General features: G+C 38.4%; 1 protein-coding gene across 3 annotated transcripts in view; it reads right to left on the minus strand.

Annotated features, from left to right (window-relative positions):
- The window catches only part of Cntn1 (contactin 1), a 280,077-nt gene that overhangs the window by 41,770 nt on the left and 221,221 nt on the right, over nt 1-17,086 (minus strand). For 2 of the 3 annotated variants that reach the window (XM_041672023.1, XM_041672024.1), the window contains exons 16-17: nt 8,602-8,760; nt 6,886-7,035 (exon numbers count right to left, since the gene is read on the minus strand). In XM_041672023.1, coding sequence (XP_041527957.1) covers nt 6,886-7,035; nt 8,602-8,760 — 309 coding nt within the window. Of the gene's footprint in view, nt 1-6,885; nt 7,036-8,601; nt 8,761-12,352; nt 15,495-17,086 lie in introns of those variants that run through there. The other variant, XM_041672025.1, reaches the window with a different exon arrangement.

The following is a 17,086-nucleotide window of genomic DNA, read 5'->3' on the forward strand; positions in this document are numbered from 1 at the left end:
TTCTGCTTTCAGCCCCAGATGTCATTCTTTCTCACTCTTTTAAAAGCCACATTGCTCTTAGTTGCTCAGCCCAGTATCCTTTTGGTTGTTTCTCCTTGGAATCCCTCCAGGGTAGGCACTGCCCTTTGTTAAATACATGGACTTTGATGGAGGAAGGTCATTGGTTAAAAAATAAAGAAACTGCTTGGCCCTCATAGGTTAAAACATAGGTAGGAGGAGTAAACAGAACAGAATGCTGGGAGGAAGGGGAAGTGAGCTCAGAGGCCATGCTCCCCTCTCCCAGGTAGATGCGATGAAGCTCCATCTCAGGATGGACGTAGGCTAGAATCTTCCCGGTAAGCGCACCTTGGGGTGCTACACACATTATTAGAAATGGGCTAGTCCAGGTGCGAGAGTTAGCCAAGAAGAGGCTAGATATAATGGGCCAAGAAGTGTTTAAAAGAATCCATTTTCCGTGTTGTTATTTTGGGGCATAAACTAGCCAAGCAGCCAGGAGCCAGGGTGTGGGAAGAGGCCCGCAGCTCCCACTACAGGACTTGGCTTCTAACTAGGTGTGCCTGTCCCAGCGCTCGCAGCAATGCTGGCCAACCTCAATGCTCCTTAAGAAACATATACTTTCCCTCACAAATTCATTGGCTCCATGTGAACTGTCACCCACTCTGTTCACACCCTAAGGAGATAAAATGTTAGTACTTCCAGGACTAAAATTTCTTTACAATCAGACCTAGCCATGCCCATCTCAAAACATCCCTAACAAGGTGACACTCAGGGAGCATCAGAGCCTAACAAAGAGCTGAGACTCAAAGAAATATCTTTAAAATGTTCATGTCAGCCATATAAATTTCTTTATGAAATACGTACTTCAGCATCATAGAAACAAAAATGCATGCTGATCCCGTCCATCAAGCTATGTGATTTCCCTTCCTCATGAAGGGATGAATATGAAGCCCAAGAGACAAATTCATTATTCAGTTGTCACTACTGTGTAATAGAGGGTGAAAATGGGCACAAAAGGATGCTAAGAGGTGTAGTGTAATTTACTTGTTAGTGTGTGTGTGTGTGTGTGTGTGTGTGTGTGTGTGTGTACTATATATATTTTGCAGGCCAGGATGTTAAATCTGTAAATGTTCTTAGCCCCATAACTAATATTCTAAATTTAGATCTCTGTTTGCTATGAAAAACTTAACAAGCATCTTTTTCTAAAATCAATAAATCAAATATTTTTTTTCTCTAAATACAGGGGGAGTGAAAGTGGGGAAATAATTTCAAAGTAATATTAAATAAATTGTTATAAAATACACTGAATCAAATATTCCTCTTCTTAGGTCAAGTGTATTTGCCAAGACATTTCTTTGTAATGCTTTTCATTATAACCAATTTAACCCGTAGAAGTTATAAAAGCTAAAAATAGTTTGTCTCTATTGTACTAAACATCTTCTATTTTGTGATAAATTAAATACTTTCAAGGATGCTTCAAGTGATGAATTTAAGACTCGTTTTCTTTTCAAAGAGTATCCAGTCTGTTCATGCTGTTAAACTCAAAACAAGAAAACCACAAATGTAAAAACTGCATCTCTTAGTAAAATATTTTGCCTAGATTGTTGACTTACTGATTACTTTTAGCTTCAGCAGGGTAGAAGCAATTTTCCACAGAGGGAATTGACATATAATGTGTCTAAATTGATTCAGAGAGCAGTGCAGTTGGGACTCTATGCTCAGCCCTGCTCAAGGAGGAAGCCTTCCCACGGAATGCTAGGTCCCAAGGAAGTAAATCTTGATAAAAATTAGCAGGCACATTTCGTTTCAGGCTCTGGGCACTTAACAGAGAACAAATTTAGTGTTTTTAAGACATAAATTATCAAAGCAAACTTGAACTAATGTTTAAAAATTATAAATTATTAATAGTAAATAAACAATACTTATAATTTAAAGTAAGATGTTTTAAATCATCCCTTTGCCAGCATTTTGGATAAAGAGTATTTTATTTCTATTTACAAAGGGCCCTATATGTTTCAGCTTATAGATCCAAAAACAACTTAGAGATCAAGTCAATATCATGATTATATTTAGCAATGAAAGAACAAAATATTTCCAATTTTCCTTTTATTTTAATCCTTAAATAATTTCCAGTTAAAATCTCTTTAGGCTTTATTTGGCAATATAACAGCTGGCATGTAAGAAATTTTGAATGTGAAAAACATATTTTGTAAAGATTGGCTTTTGATACATATAATGCTGACAACTTATTTTTGCTTAGTGCTTTATCATGTATAGTCATCCTAACACAAAAATTTAAACATCAAAATTTCAATTTATATCAAAATTTCATTATGATTTAAAAATTAAGAGATTGAATATGATTGCATATGTCAGTCTATAAAACCAGGGATTCACATTCAATGTCCTATTTTCAATGTATAAAGTCTTTTTTTAATAGTTCCTTTTAGCTGTCAGATTACAATATGATTATATCATTAATATACAATTATGAAGTGCTACTAGTAAAATCACATGAACTGTACGGTGTTTGTAACTTGTGAGATCCTGGTCTGGCAGTAGAGCACACTGACTTCTGACATGGCTCCCAATTTCAACAGATGGTTTCCTATTGGAGAATGCAAACAGATTTGGAATCCACTATGTCTCACCCAGCAAGACCACAGTTTCTAATATTTGTAAATATAAAGAGGCTGCCACATAGCCCTGTGACTCCCTCAGTGAACTTACAATAAAAGAGTAACTCAGCTCAGGTGAGGACGTTTAGTTTGGCAGAAATAAAGGCTATAAGCAGAAAACATAATGCACAATAAATTTTTTTCTTGATACCTCAATCCAACTGTCTTTTGTTATTTAAAAGAAGGGAAAGGATTAAAGATTTCTAGTATTCTTTTTTGTTAATGAGAAATGGAAGAATCATTCTAGTGCATTTGCTAAACTTATTTCCACAAAACAATAAGGAATTTTCTTATACTACTATTGTTATTAATATGTTTCCTCTCCTATTAAACGTATTTAAGAAAAAGAAAGATGAAAAACAAAAAAATAAAACAGAGAAAATGAAAATAGAGGAGTAGAATTGTTTCATTAGGTATAAAACTATATGTTTTACGTGTCATTCTTAGCTGTGATGTCATTTCCTCGTTAAATTGATTTGAACTGGCAAATACATATGAAAGCTATCAAAATTAACCTGCCTTCACCTGCAGAGGTATTGATGTCGGTATAAGTCCTGTGATGATACTTAGCAAAGGGGATGTATTTGTTAACATTTTAATTCAAAATTGTATTTCTCAAATTACAAATGTCTTCTATTTCTTCACATGAACACATGAACCTAAAGAGTGCCCTTAACTGTTCTCTGAGGCCTTAAATATTAAGTAACTGTAGAGAAATGTGTACTGAGTCACAGGTCTCTGAAGTGATGAGGCAGGGTTTCAGCAGATCAATGGCCAGCAGCTACCACTATATGAGAGTGGACCAGAATGACTTAAATCTAAACATTGCATCACATTGGCCAGGTATAAGCTTATCCTACTCATCTATAGATCTGGAATGATCACACAAGCGCAGTGAAACATGCCTATAACTGTACAACGTAGGAGGGTGAGGCAGGAGGGTCTCATGATGAAGAATATGCTGCATTATATAAAACACTCAATGGAAGGGAATATCAACAGTAATAGTGTTGACCTGGCAAAGTTATTGTGAGAATTAGGTGAAGCAATACAACCAGAGAGTGTGCAGTCTACCTGAGAACACATAGGTGGTGTGGGAGGTCCTTCTGTCTGTGTGTTGCTTTTATTAGTTAATGAATAAAGAACTGCTTTGAGCCTATGACAGGGAAGAACAGAACTAGGTGAAGGTAGGCTGTATGCTGGAAGGAAAAAAGGCAGAGCCAGAGAGAAGCCATGGAGTGGAGAAAGATGCTGGGAACTTTAAGCGGTGAGTCACTGTCACATGGTGATACACAGATTAATAGAAATGGGTTAAATTAAGATATAAGATTAGCCAATAAGAAGCTAGAGCTAAAGGGCCAAGCAGTGTTTTAATTAATACAATTTCTGTGTGACTATTTTGGTTCTGGACAGCTGGGACAAACAAGTGGTTCCTTCAACACATAGGGAACGATGGCCACAATTGAAGCTGGTCAATGGAAGACTGTAAATTATCTTCTGGTGGACTGGAACATGTTGTAGACTGCTGAGATTTTTTTTTTTCATAAACTAAGTGAAGCAGAGCAAACCTTGTTCCTTGGACAGGATCTTGACTGGGAAAGAGAAAGCGTGTTATTGCTGTGTTCTCTGTTGGGCTCTGATGGCATTTATAGAAAGTCATAAGAATGCCAGAGAAGGAATACCATTTAATTAAAAATAATTAAGGAAAAGACTTTTAAAAGTTGATGCCAAAAGAAACTGGTTGGAAATAACATCCTTCTCACAGATTTTAGGTTTCATGTCTCCTTAAAACAACTTTCCCAACAATGTAGGGATAGGACACTTAGACTGAAAACCCTAGCTCTGTACAGTTGAAGTCATAAACGTATGACTCCTAGAAGGGCGTTAGATATAAATTATTTTATAGACTCCAGGATAAGATAATCAAACTTAACCTTTTTGAGATTAAAAAATAATGCATCACTTCTACCATGAGATTTAAAAACTACTTAAGAGCCAGGTGGTGGTGGTGCACGCCTTTAATCCCAGCACTCGGGAGGCAGAGGCAGGCGGATCTCTGTGAGTTTGAGGCCAGCCTGGTCTACAAGAGCTAGTTCCAGGACATGAACCAAAAGCTACAGAGAAACCCTGTCTCAAAAAATCAAAAAAAAAAAAAAAGAAAGAAAGAAAGAAAGAAAGAAAAGGAAAAAAAAAAGAAAAAACTACTTAAGATTGACCTCCTACTAATTGTATTTAGGTAGTGAGTACCTAGCTGAGCAGTGGTGGTGCATGCCTTTAATCCTAGCACTTGGGAAACTGAGAAAGGTGGATTTCTGAGTTTGAGGCCAGCCTGGTCAATGGAGTGAGTTCCAGGACAGGCAGGGCAGTTACACAGAAAAACCCTGTCTTTAAAATAACAAACAAACAAACAAAAAAAAAAAAGAAAGAAAAGGGAAAAAAAAGAAAAAAGGGAGAGCCTACCTATGAGCAAAGCCAAAGATTGTCTTCAAACTGCTGCTCAGAAAATATACCGTTTTCACCAAAAAAAAAAAAAAAAAAAAATCAATCCAACTCAATGAAGACCAAATGGCCTAAACTTGAGACAGGTATGATGTTACAATTGGAATATTTACCTAACCCAACTTAAACACTGGGATTGTCCTGAAATTTTATTCTGAAATGAAAGCTTGTTCAAACAAATCAAGTTTGATTTCTTGGTGTGGAATTTTGTGGTCAAAACCGCCAGTCACGTCACGCTCCATTTGTTTTCCTTTGTTTTTCAGATCATCACACAGAGGCCAGCACCACAACATAGGTGGCATCTGAGGCAGCAATAAATAAGCAAACCCAAGACCTGGCTATGGGGTGTCTGTGTCTCATACATTTCAACCTGGATCACGCCTTCTTCCTAATGAAACTTCTGTGGTGTAGAGAAAACAGAACGTTCCAGGTCATGTAGTAGGAAACTAAACTAAAACAAAAACTTCTGGTGACATTTACTTTCGCTTTTCAGGTAAAAGACTTTAATCCAAGTTCATGAAGTAGATGACTGTTCAGAGTTCTGCTTGGAAAGCTGTCTTAAAGACATAGCTCAGTGACTCGGAAGAGACACCTGGATTGGAAGTTTGAACTTACAAATATGAGCCTTGACTCATTTGAATCAACTCTCTGAAAGAATCCAAGCCATTAATAAATACAAGGATAGGCTTTCCAAAACAAATCATGGATTTCAATAATATTTTCTTCATTTTGTTGTTCTCATGTTCATCTGATCAGCTGCGTAAAGATACACAGAACTGTGGAAGGTAATTCATTATGGCCAACCCCATGATATTAAAACGTATAGTTCGATTTGGAAATCAGGTCAAAGAACTGGGGCAGCCAAAAATATGGGAAGTGATATTAAGGAACCACCATAGAATTTTAATGGCAGTCAATCATCTTTTTTAACATCTTTAACTCAAATAAAACGATGATTTTTGGGCAAGGAAAGTTAAAATATGTGAACTGAACCACCCCCAATTTTTTTGATAGATAGGGATTAATAAAAAGGATAAGTATTGTCAGAATCAGACATTTTAGACAATCAGACAAAATCACATTTTACCTTGGAAACATGGGATAAAGAAAGAATGGAGTCTTTGTTATAATAAAGGGTATTTATTTTTTAGCATAAAAATGTAATAAATCAGAATTGGCTTAGCTGCTATGAGAACCTAGTTAGAATGAAGCCCAAAGTTCAGAGTATATACCCTGTGTCTTATGTAATGACTCCTCAGTGCTATGACCCCATGAACCTTTACCAACTCCCTCGTTTCCAGACCCTTCCTGCTTTCTAACCCTTGCTCATATATGCCAGTCACATGGGTATTCAACTGTAAATGTTTTTGTGGTACATCAACATGGTGAACTTCCAAAATCATTGAACTTGCTTAATCCAGTGTCTTCCTGGTAAAGATTTACAATTTACATTAAAAATTATACATCCTACATACAAACTTTATTTGAAAAGTTTCTGGTGGAATATTCTGAGAAATATAAAATTTATAGGTTTTTATATTATCAATGTATTCCCTACAATAATATTTTAGTAGTTATTTTGTTGTTTGGGGCTACACACACATTTTTAGATGAATCACTGGTGATGGAAAATATTTATAAATGTATTCTAGTATTTTAAAGGGGTATTGTATCATAAGCTTATGGAATTTACAAAGGTTCTTGCACATACCAGCGCCATCTGTTCTGATCCTGTTTGAGGGTATGCTGGGTTCTCCTGTACCTAAAGTATTGGTTGCGACCACTCGAAATTCATACTCCATCCACGGGATCAAATCCACTGCTTTTGCAGCCTCCATGTTTCCTTCGATGATTGGGGGATCTAAATAAAATCAACATAAAATGGAGATCAGTAGCTGACTAAGTGCTTTTGGTATCTAGAGGTGACACATACACGATGGGTTGGCATAAAACATCTTTCGATGACAAATGCTCAGTTGAAAGGAGCTAGAGAAGAGTGAGAGAGAAGAGATCGATTACAAACGAGAGAAAGTGACACAGGTGGATGCAATTTGATTGTCTAGAAACCCTGAGTGGGGGGCTGGAACCCTAAACCTCTGCCAAGCTCCTAGTTGCAGCTGTGCTGCTAATCCGTGGGCTACCTCTTGAGTAGAAAAGAGCCATTCCCTTGGAGCAAAAGCGAGGGTGGTTTCCTAAGGCAAAAATTAGGCCAACTTCCACTAGTGTGGTCCATAGGCAACAAATGATTTTCTGCTCAAATTAAAAATGACAGTGTGACTCATATTGCTTGTAGGTTTTGTAGACTTACACCATCTTGGAGCTAAGCTTATATGGCTATAATAAATTCTCAGCAATCAGGCCACTCAAGGGAGATTATAAATCATTATTAAGATATGATAAAAATACACAACTAAGACAGGTCTATATCTTAATTTAAGCTTGTTTCAAACATTTCTACATGATTTTAGTAATTACCTTACACACATGTGTGTAAATACCTCGGTAATAGTGGGAAAAGTGTTCTTTAGGCTTGCCTGGGACTCATTATGTCGCTATTTGGAGGGAGATGTCATCTGTTTATGCATATTCTGTGTATAACACGCAGCCTTTGAGAAGGTGGCACTCAGTTCCGGTTTTCACCTTTATACCATCATGCATAACCAAGGCTAGTTTGGGTTTCACCATGCCTAATTTTTTTCTTTTTAATACCAATTTTGTCAATTGTCCTATCATCTTGCTAGAACTTTGTTTAAAAGATTGAACATATATTTTTGACTTTCTGAAATTGTACACATACAGGAAAGACTAAACAAACTTGGCAGTTTGTATTTACATATTTATGCATTTATATGTGTGTGTGTGTAACCACAGTAATAAAAGAAAAAGTGACCATCAATTTGAGCAAGTGAAGGCGTCAGGGGAGGGACTGGAGAAAGGGGACTTTAGGAAGACTAGGAGGGAGGAAAAAATAAAATTAGAAGGGGACAAAGAAGGAAATTTGGTGTGGGAGGGCCTTCTATCTGTGTGTTGCTTTTATTAGTTAATGAATAAAGAAATTTCTTTGGGCCTATAGCAGAGGTATAGGGGAACCGAACTAGTTGGGGAAAGCTAGGCTGTACATTGGGAGAAAGAAGAGCATAGTCATAGAGAAACCATGGAGCCGCTGCCAGAGTCAGACATGCTGAAATTTTGCAGGTAAGCCACTGCCATGTGGCAACACACAGATCAATAGAAATGGCTTAAATTAATATGTAAGAGTTAGTCAATAAGAAGGTAGAACTGATGGGCCAAGCAGTGGTTTAATTAATACAGTTTCTGTGTGATTATTTCAGGGCTAAGTGGCCAGGAATCAACAAGCAGCACCACCCCCACTCCAACAAAAATTCAGGTGGAAACATGAAAAGACTAATTAGACACACAAACTTACCTGTCTTGGCATCTTTCCAATCATCTGAGAGAATGGTCTTGGTCTGGATAGTGTATTTAGAGATAGGACTGTGATTGTCTGAACCACGGCTCCAAGTCAGTGCCACAGAGGTAGCTCTAATGTCTTCTATTCTCAGGCCACCTGGAGGGCCTGGGGGGCCTGGGATGAAAATGCAGGTAAGAACTCAGTGAGTGTCAGTTAGGGAAGTAAACATGCATGGGGATACACTAAGGGTTTTCCTGAAGTTCTTCTAATTAGTGCAGTTTGTGTTGGTTGTTGCTTTTCCTCAAATGTAGACAAAAAGTAGTGATAGCATATTCTGTGTTGGCACCCAGTGATTCCATGTGTCCCTTTGTAAGGAAGGCAGTAAATGTTGCCATTAAAACAGCAGTGGATCAACACTTACTCAGTCTGTAAAGGCATTTGTCACCAAGCCTTAAGACCTGAGTTCAATCTCCAGGATCCACATGGTGGAAAAAGAGAACTGACTCCCAAAAGTTGTCCCCTAACCCCCAGACACATGGAGTTGTCCTTTGACCTCCAAATGAGTGCTTGTGTCCCTGAATAAATATTTCTTTTAAAATATACAAATTAAAAAATCCAGCAATTTACTCATGATATAAGTGAAATTGTTGGATACAGAAAATGTAGCTGGCTTCAGCAAAACCAATACAAATTAAAGCGTGTTGAGCTTTAATGAATGCTTATTAATTGGATGAATCCCATATTTAATTCAAATATAAGAATATTTGATCTAGTATTCCGTTCTCCCTCTCAAGAAAAAATTAAACCTCTTACTACAACCTATATGTCATAACATTAATTATAATGATAATGTATTCAATCTATTTTACTTGGATTTCTGAGAATCGTTTTATATATGGTTTTGGCTATTAAATTTCCTAATAGTCAAAACAATAAAGATAAATTACATTGAGAGAGATTTCTTTACTTAAATGAAATATTGAAGATAACTCTCTACTTAAAGGCCCCTACCCTGAAAATATCACATCAGATGTTGACAAGTCTTAGAACACATGACTCCATGGTCATTGAACATAAAATAGTGTTACAATAGGTTTCCATAGATACATCATTCTGTAGAAAATATGCTACCTATTTATTCTGCAAACCTACTGCACCAGGCTGAAATGGATAGGTCTTAGGGGTTTCCGTGGCTCTTTAGCTTGAAAAAAATGAGCTGACCAGCAAAGCACTAACTAGAGTTAAGCTGGCAAATGCCAGGGAATGGGTCAAGTTCTTCTATTTCAGGTCTTGATTTTTGTTCCCTTCTTAAAACTGAGGGCCAGAGGAGGTATTTTAAGTAATAAACTACAGCCATTATGTGCTGCTAAATCATTTTGGTTAAAAGACATCGAGTGCAGAAATTCAGAAAATGCCTCCACTTAACTCTCTCTGTACCACAAAGGCATCTATAACTGAATTGTGCCTATCAAATACAGCAATCAACTATTTTGTTAAGTTGCACTTGTTTTAATAGTGAGTTGTACTAAAGCGCATGTCTGTCTTTATCCTGCTGCTATTGCCTCCCTTATGCTCTATCAAGTGAGTATGCAGCCTCCGTGGCTGTCGTTGTATTTGTGATTTGTTTTTCTGGGAGACAGGCAATGTCTCACACCTTTGCCAATCTCGAGGAGGAAGTATTTTTGTGTCAATAAACACAAGACACTCCTTGTTGCTGGCAGTAACTTTTATTCCTTAGAATGATATATATGAACACAATAAAGGTAAACGAGTTTTTAAAATTCATCATCAATAAGTGTGCTTATATTTAATGTTAAACAATCAAATATAGATATGTACATAATATAAAGGACACTTGCTGTTCAAAGAAAATACAACGATATATATATATATATATATATATATATATATATATATATATCCCAAACTGAAACATAGGACAGCTTGTGAATGAGACTTATGGGAAAATCAAGTACCGAGCATAGCATTTCAGAGAATTAAATTAGAAAAGCAAGATTAAAGAGGAGAGAAGCAGGTTTTAAAAGAGCATAAGTTTTTACGATGCATCAGAACTCTGCTGAGCATTAGAGTATAGCAATGTTACAAGGAACTAAAGGAACTCTCAGGTTAGCGTCTACCTGCTCATGTGCACATCCTTTCGCTGCTGTTTTTCTCTAGAATTCTTGGAGTTTCAGGTGAGCAATATCGCACAGAGAACAGATGATAATGGGTATGTTAGTATATTTGTTAGGAGCAATGTGTGCATCATAATTGTGTTGAGTTGCTCAGTGTCCGAAAAACAATTACCGAGCAAATATATGGTGGTTATTTTTTAATGTTGATCTTGGATGCACACCTGGCTTGTTTGGGTTCATTGGTGACCATATGGACAAAGTGATCACAGCTGAAGTCCTTATAGCAAACACACTCCTCATTAATACACCAACACTGAGAGGCTGTATTACCAGGAAATGGAACTGAGAGAGTGGATGAAAGGAGTGGCCAGCGCCCCAAAAACCCTTAGGTGAAAATATTCTTTACAATCGTTCATTTAATATAAAAAAGACTTTCTGCTTCATAACCTCTTATTCTGAGCCTTAGCCTTTAATGGCTATACCACCTCTATAGGCTCTCACCTAGTTATTTCTTGTATTGGTCTCCAAGATAAAGATTCCACTCAGAAGGAAAAACATCATAATATTAAAAAGCTGGAATTTGACAGTTCAAAATAAGCATGCCTTTAAAATTCATATGCTAATTTAATGTGGTCAGGGTTTTTAAGCTCAGGGGTTCTTGCTTTCTCAAATGTGAAATGGGAGTCATGTGAGTTCATCATTAGACTGTCATTGTGACTAACATAACAAGCTTAAAGAATTTGGTTCCAGGCAGGCTTAGTCCCTCAGAACCCTTAGCCCACGTCGGCTGTCATTATCACTGCAAGCTTTCTAGGAGTTACGGTTCTGGGAAGCAATGATTACTCTTAAAAAGAGCTGCAAGTTTATCATTGGAAAGCAGCAGGGACCCCAGCAAATGACGTGTTTTCTGTGGCATTTGATGGAAGAGAGGGGAAATCCAGACTGCACAGCTACTGTGGAGCATGGAATTCTAGATGGCCTGAGCTGACCCCAGGCCAGGCTGCTGTGCTTTCCACAGGAGGGTTTGAGGCAGTGGATGTTAATGTTACTTGGTTGGTTATTTTAACTTTTTTCCCCAAATGACAGTGCTGTGGTAGAAAACGAGACAAAGAAACTGCTTAACCTAGAACAAAAAAAGGCACCCAACAAGCAGAGCTCACTCCTGAGCCTCTTGTCAAAGGGATGTGGAGGCATTGGGGTTACACATAATTGTGCCTTTAAGGTCCCTGGGGGTTACACACAATTGTGACTTTAAGGTCTGATGTGGGAGTGTCATATATCAATCTGTTGATTTCATTGGTTAAGTAATAAAGAAACTGCTTGGCCCTGATAGGTTAAAACATAGGTGAGAGGAGTAAACAGAACAGAATGCTGGGAGGAAGAGGAAGTGAGCTCAGAGGCCATGCTCCCCTCTCCCGGGCAGACACAATAAACCAAGCCACCAGGTCAGACATGCTGAATCTTTCCCGGTAAGACCGGTGCTATACAGTTTATTAGAGATGGGTTGATTGGGATATCAGAATTATCCAGTAAGGGCTAGAGCTAATGGGCCAAGTAGTGTTTAAAAGAATACAATTTGTGTGTTGTTATTTCGGGTGTAAAGCTTGCCGTGCGGGAGCTGGGCAGGATGAAAAGCAAGCCCACAGCTCCTACAACAAAGGTCCCTTCTTTTCTTCCTTCCTTCCTTCCTTTCTTCCTTCCTTCCTTCCTTCCATCTTTCCTCTCGTCACTGTATACCCTCAATAAATCCTTATGGGAAGAACTGACATCAGGAACTGTACAAGCAATGGCCAGGGCAAATATTTTCGGCATTTGCCATGTAGTCAGCATTTCTTAGGACATCCTCATCCGGAAGAAGATAAGCACATATTTTTGTGACTAGCCCTAGCAAAGTCAAGTTATTAATTTTTCTTACCATCATTAAATACTTGGGAGATGAAAACAGTAGGAAAAAAAAGAAGTGAAGGGAGGAAGGAGGAAAATGGCAAGAAAGAGATGGAGAAGAGAATAAAGTTGGTGAAAGCAGTTTTCTGGCTTTCACCCCTCTCCGACTTCAGTCACCTCACAGTCTCTCCGGGTCTTCTGCACTGCATAGTTCTGAGCTCAGCTCACATCTCTATAGACAGGCTGATCTCTGTTTCCTGATCCAGCCAGATGGTGCCAGGACAGTCTTGTGCTTGGCTAGGAGTATCTTGCTGCACTACTCAGATAGAGGCAGGGACATATACTGCTCTTCCTGTTATACCACTAGCTCCACCCTTTCTGTTTGCCATCCACATGTTCTTTCTCTCCTGCTTTCGTATCCTCTGAGACTGTTGACAGAGGATGCTCTGAGCCATCACCTTTCATCCTTGTAGGATAAAGCACAGATAGTTACCAGCCTCCTTCCCACAGGCACTGGGGAGCCCACAAATGACAACTGAAGTTGGTGTCAGGTCTGTTACCCAATGAAGGAATATAGAACTGTCCATTATCCAGGAGGTGGCAGAGAGTCTCCCATCTGTCACATCCATAGTTTCTTTCACTAATTTACTCTTGGACCTTAACCATTTTATTATTAAATCATTGACTACTGGTAGATGAAGAAAGAACCAGTGCTCAGTGCTCCTCACAGCTGGTATTAGTGTATTTTATAAAAGAATTCCGGTCTGGAAAGACGATTGCCTGAACCACTTGAGCAGTCAGACAGAATGCAGTCATGATAGGCGACAAACTTTCCTAGCACAGTGTAACTAAATCGGGGAATGTCAATTAGAAAGCTCAGAGCACGTGTCTGCAACGTGAAGGGCTTTCTAATGCTGCCTGCTAAACCTTTCCGAAGAGCCTGTGTTATAGCACCTGTTCTTTAAATAAACATGGTTCCAGTGTGGGCATTCTCTTTCCTCTGAGAAGTGGCCAGTTTGTAATTAGAAAGAAAATGAAACAACAAAATAAAGCAACAACGAAACAAGACACCACATTACAGAACATATTCTGTATCCATTGTTAATTTTTACCAAAGTGATGCAGTCAGATCAAAAGTTTGAAGAGGCTGAAAAAAAAATCATCAAAACCATCATCTTTTATTTGATTAAAACAATCTCAAAACAAAACTGGTCAATAGAGAAGAAAATATGTAAATTTTAACTGGCCAAAAGCTTCTCCTTTACCAAATAGAAGACCCTTCATTACAACTGGCTTGCTAATACCAGAAAATTTGTGAGGATAATGGCAATTTGTAATGCTATAAAATCAAATCAGTGTGTCATGCAGCTGTTCAAGTTTTAGCAGCAATAGGACAGAAATAAATACTGAACATCCTCTGATATTGATTACAAAAACAAAGAACTTCTACCCCTGTTAGAAATAAGATGGAGGCAAGAGGAAATTAATGAAGCTAAGAAACCTTGTCTAAACATTAGCAGACCCTTTCCTTTTGTGAGATTTCTTTCTGAATTTTCAGTCTTTGTTTTCTTCTTGGTCTTGGAGGTATCACCTCAGATACAGACTACATAGGAAAATGCCCTAAGTAGAGACTCACATGTGTTTCCGTGCTGATGTTTATAGACACACAGACAAAACCCTCAAAATAATTTTAAATATTTAGTAAAAAAAATTATGTAGGTAGTTCTTTATGCCAAGCACATCTAGAAGATATAAAGGACGCATATAAGAGATCCCGAGATCCTTGGCCTCTAAAAATCATTGGCAGCGTAGCCACCCACTGTAATTGTCCAAGAGCAATATACACAACCCTCAAATGGTTCCTGCACTTTTCCAACCACAGATGAAGTTGCTGGGGACACAAATCACTAAATGAAAGGACTAAATAATATCTCATTGCTAGACATAAAACTATCTAAGTAGGGCAAAGTTATTTCTTGGAAAAACATTAAGAATTTTAAGATTAAGTTTGGTTTCTCTTCAAATAGAGAAAACAGAAGAAATGCAAGCAGTCCTATGGAGAATTGCACATCCAGTATCAATCTTCACTTCAGCTCAATCCTCATTAAAACCCCAACCTTCCCCCTGAAGGAGAAGGCCGAGATGGATCATGGTAGGAGTGAACAGTTTAATGCTGTTGAAAAAGTCGCCATCTTCCTGTGAATCTCACCCTATACACTATCCAAGTTCTCTTCCCAAACACAGACTTTTCTCCCAGACTCCTGAAGGTCATGATCCCTGGCTTATAGCCGTTTTCTAACTGTTCCTCCAAAGTGTGGAAGACAGAGTTAGATAAGAAAGTCACTAGTAGTGTGGCCCCACCCAGCTTGCACTCCAATTAAAATGATTGGTGAATTGGACAGCAACACTTCATTACCTGCTGTAATAAATTAAACAGCTCGAGTAGCAGCAATGCTCCCCTTTTTATATGCCATCAGTTCTTCATAACTTTTGGGGGTAATGGGCTAACTTCGGAGATGAATAATATCAAAGAAAAACAGGATAGGAAACATGGGACTTTTGCTGGGCTAGTATACGATGCCTTCGGTTAGTATGCTAGGCGTTGTTTTCAGGTGTTAGTGAAGCTAATCCAGTATTTTAAAACATCTTACTTCAAAGCATGTTAACTCTCAAACATCCTCTACAAACTAGGGTGGGCAATGGAATGGCAAAAGCTACAAGGTTGGGTTAATTAGTCAAATCTAGTTTGGCACTTTTTTTTTTAAGTTTGGGGGATGGGGGACTTTCACACAACAGGTGAGTGTCCAGATCACCAGGTTGGAGGCAGGCTGGCACAGACAGGGAGAAAGGGGTCCACCATGTTTTTCTTGCCGTCTTTTCTCTTTTTACCTGCAAGAGGAAAGATCAATGCTGAAGGGGATGGCCAGATGCCCAATTTGGGCAGGAAGTCACCTGCTTTGGGTCTTGCCATGTGTCCTTGACAGTGGAAATCATGAATAAAGAGCTACCTAACTATCAAAGATGTTGCCCAAAGGAGAGAAGCTGACACCGTGGGCATTGGTCCAGGGACCCGCCATTCCCCCTCAGCAGTAACTGAAGTTGGTAAGCACAAGAGTTGTAACTAGAACCCGCTGGCAAAAGCCAGAACTTACACGCAACTCCCCCCACCTAAAGAAAGATAACAGAAGGAAATGAAAAAAATGAAAGAAAGAAAGAAAAAGGAGTAAAGAAAGTTGGAACTTCTGGATTCTAAATTTCATTCTGTCCAGTTCAGGTCTACTTACTAACCAATATGTGCTGAAGACTTGTAATTACAAAAGAAAAAGAAAGAAGAAAGAAAGATTTTAGATTCAAATTCTAAGAGAAAAATATTCATAAGAATGTATACTAGTATTCCCTTTGTAAATTTAGCACCAGATGCTCACTGATTGGGTAGCCTGAGACCTCTTGTTCTCAGTGGAAGCAATGAATACTAATACCTGTTTGCCTAATGCTGAAGGCCAGAACCTTCCCATCACTGAATACCAAGCTGTGTTATGTGTTAATGAAACTATATAATTCGAAAAAGGCTTTGGCAGTTTGTGCCATTGCAGAGTTGCTTCTCTACGATTTGAGGTGAGGTGTGTAGAGAGAGAGGGGCTGGAGCCAGTCACACAGGGCCTATCCTCCACATTGAGATGCCTTTGTGTTCTTGTAGGTTGTTTAAATCCAAGACCCCAGAGGAACCTAATGATTTAAATTGACAACAGTTTCCAAACTGGGAGAAATTCTTGAAATGGAGATAAAGCTTTCTCCTTGAGAGACACTAGGAATGCTGGGACCTGCTACTTAGAGGCATTTTCTTTAGGTCCTCAGAACCCAAACTCTTCCATATTCACAGAGGGCTCCTGTCCTCTGGTTTGTCACAAGCAAATTCTTACTAAGTATTGGAAATTCAGAAGATGTGCACACTTTATCCATTATTATACCCAATCTCTAAAAATCTATGTATGTACAGGCTACCATGCACCACGTGCATATATTACATGATGCTTGCAAGAAGGTAAGTATATGAATCTTTGTACACGTTTACCATTTCCTGATGGAGGAAACACTTGAAATTTTTCTTCTAACTTTTGTAGAAGGAAAAATATAGCGAGCACATTATTCGCTGCTTTAATTTGGCTTTCAAAGGTGTAGTGCAATAGAAGACCCGAGCACGATTCCTCTACCTGACCTTATCAGGACACCTGCTGTTCTCCCGTCCCCTCCCCATCCCTCACTCATCTTTCAGGAAGTTTGTGCCTGGTACATTTTCATAAGGATTATATGTTTTTCTAAAAATAATACACATCGTATAACTAGGTGCATTTCCTAAGAACTACGTGGATTTCAAGTTTTCTCTGCAATATGGTTACTCTCTTGAGAATTCCCGTGCCCTTTGGAACACTGAGGTGCTGCTCCAGGAATGAACTGACGAACATGTCTACAAATGTCCTCTA

Source organism: Microtus oregoni, unplaced genomic scaffold (assembly GCF_018167655.1).
Source record: "Microtus oregoni isolate MIOR12 unplaced genomic scaffold, Mior012 000022F_ref0000154, whole genome shotgun sequence".
In the NCBI taxonomy this organism is placed as follows: domain Eukaryota; kingdom Metazoa; phylum Chordata; class Mammalia; order Rodentia; family Cricetidae; genus Microtus; species Microtus oregoni.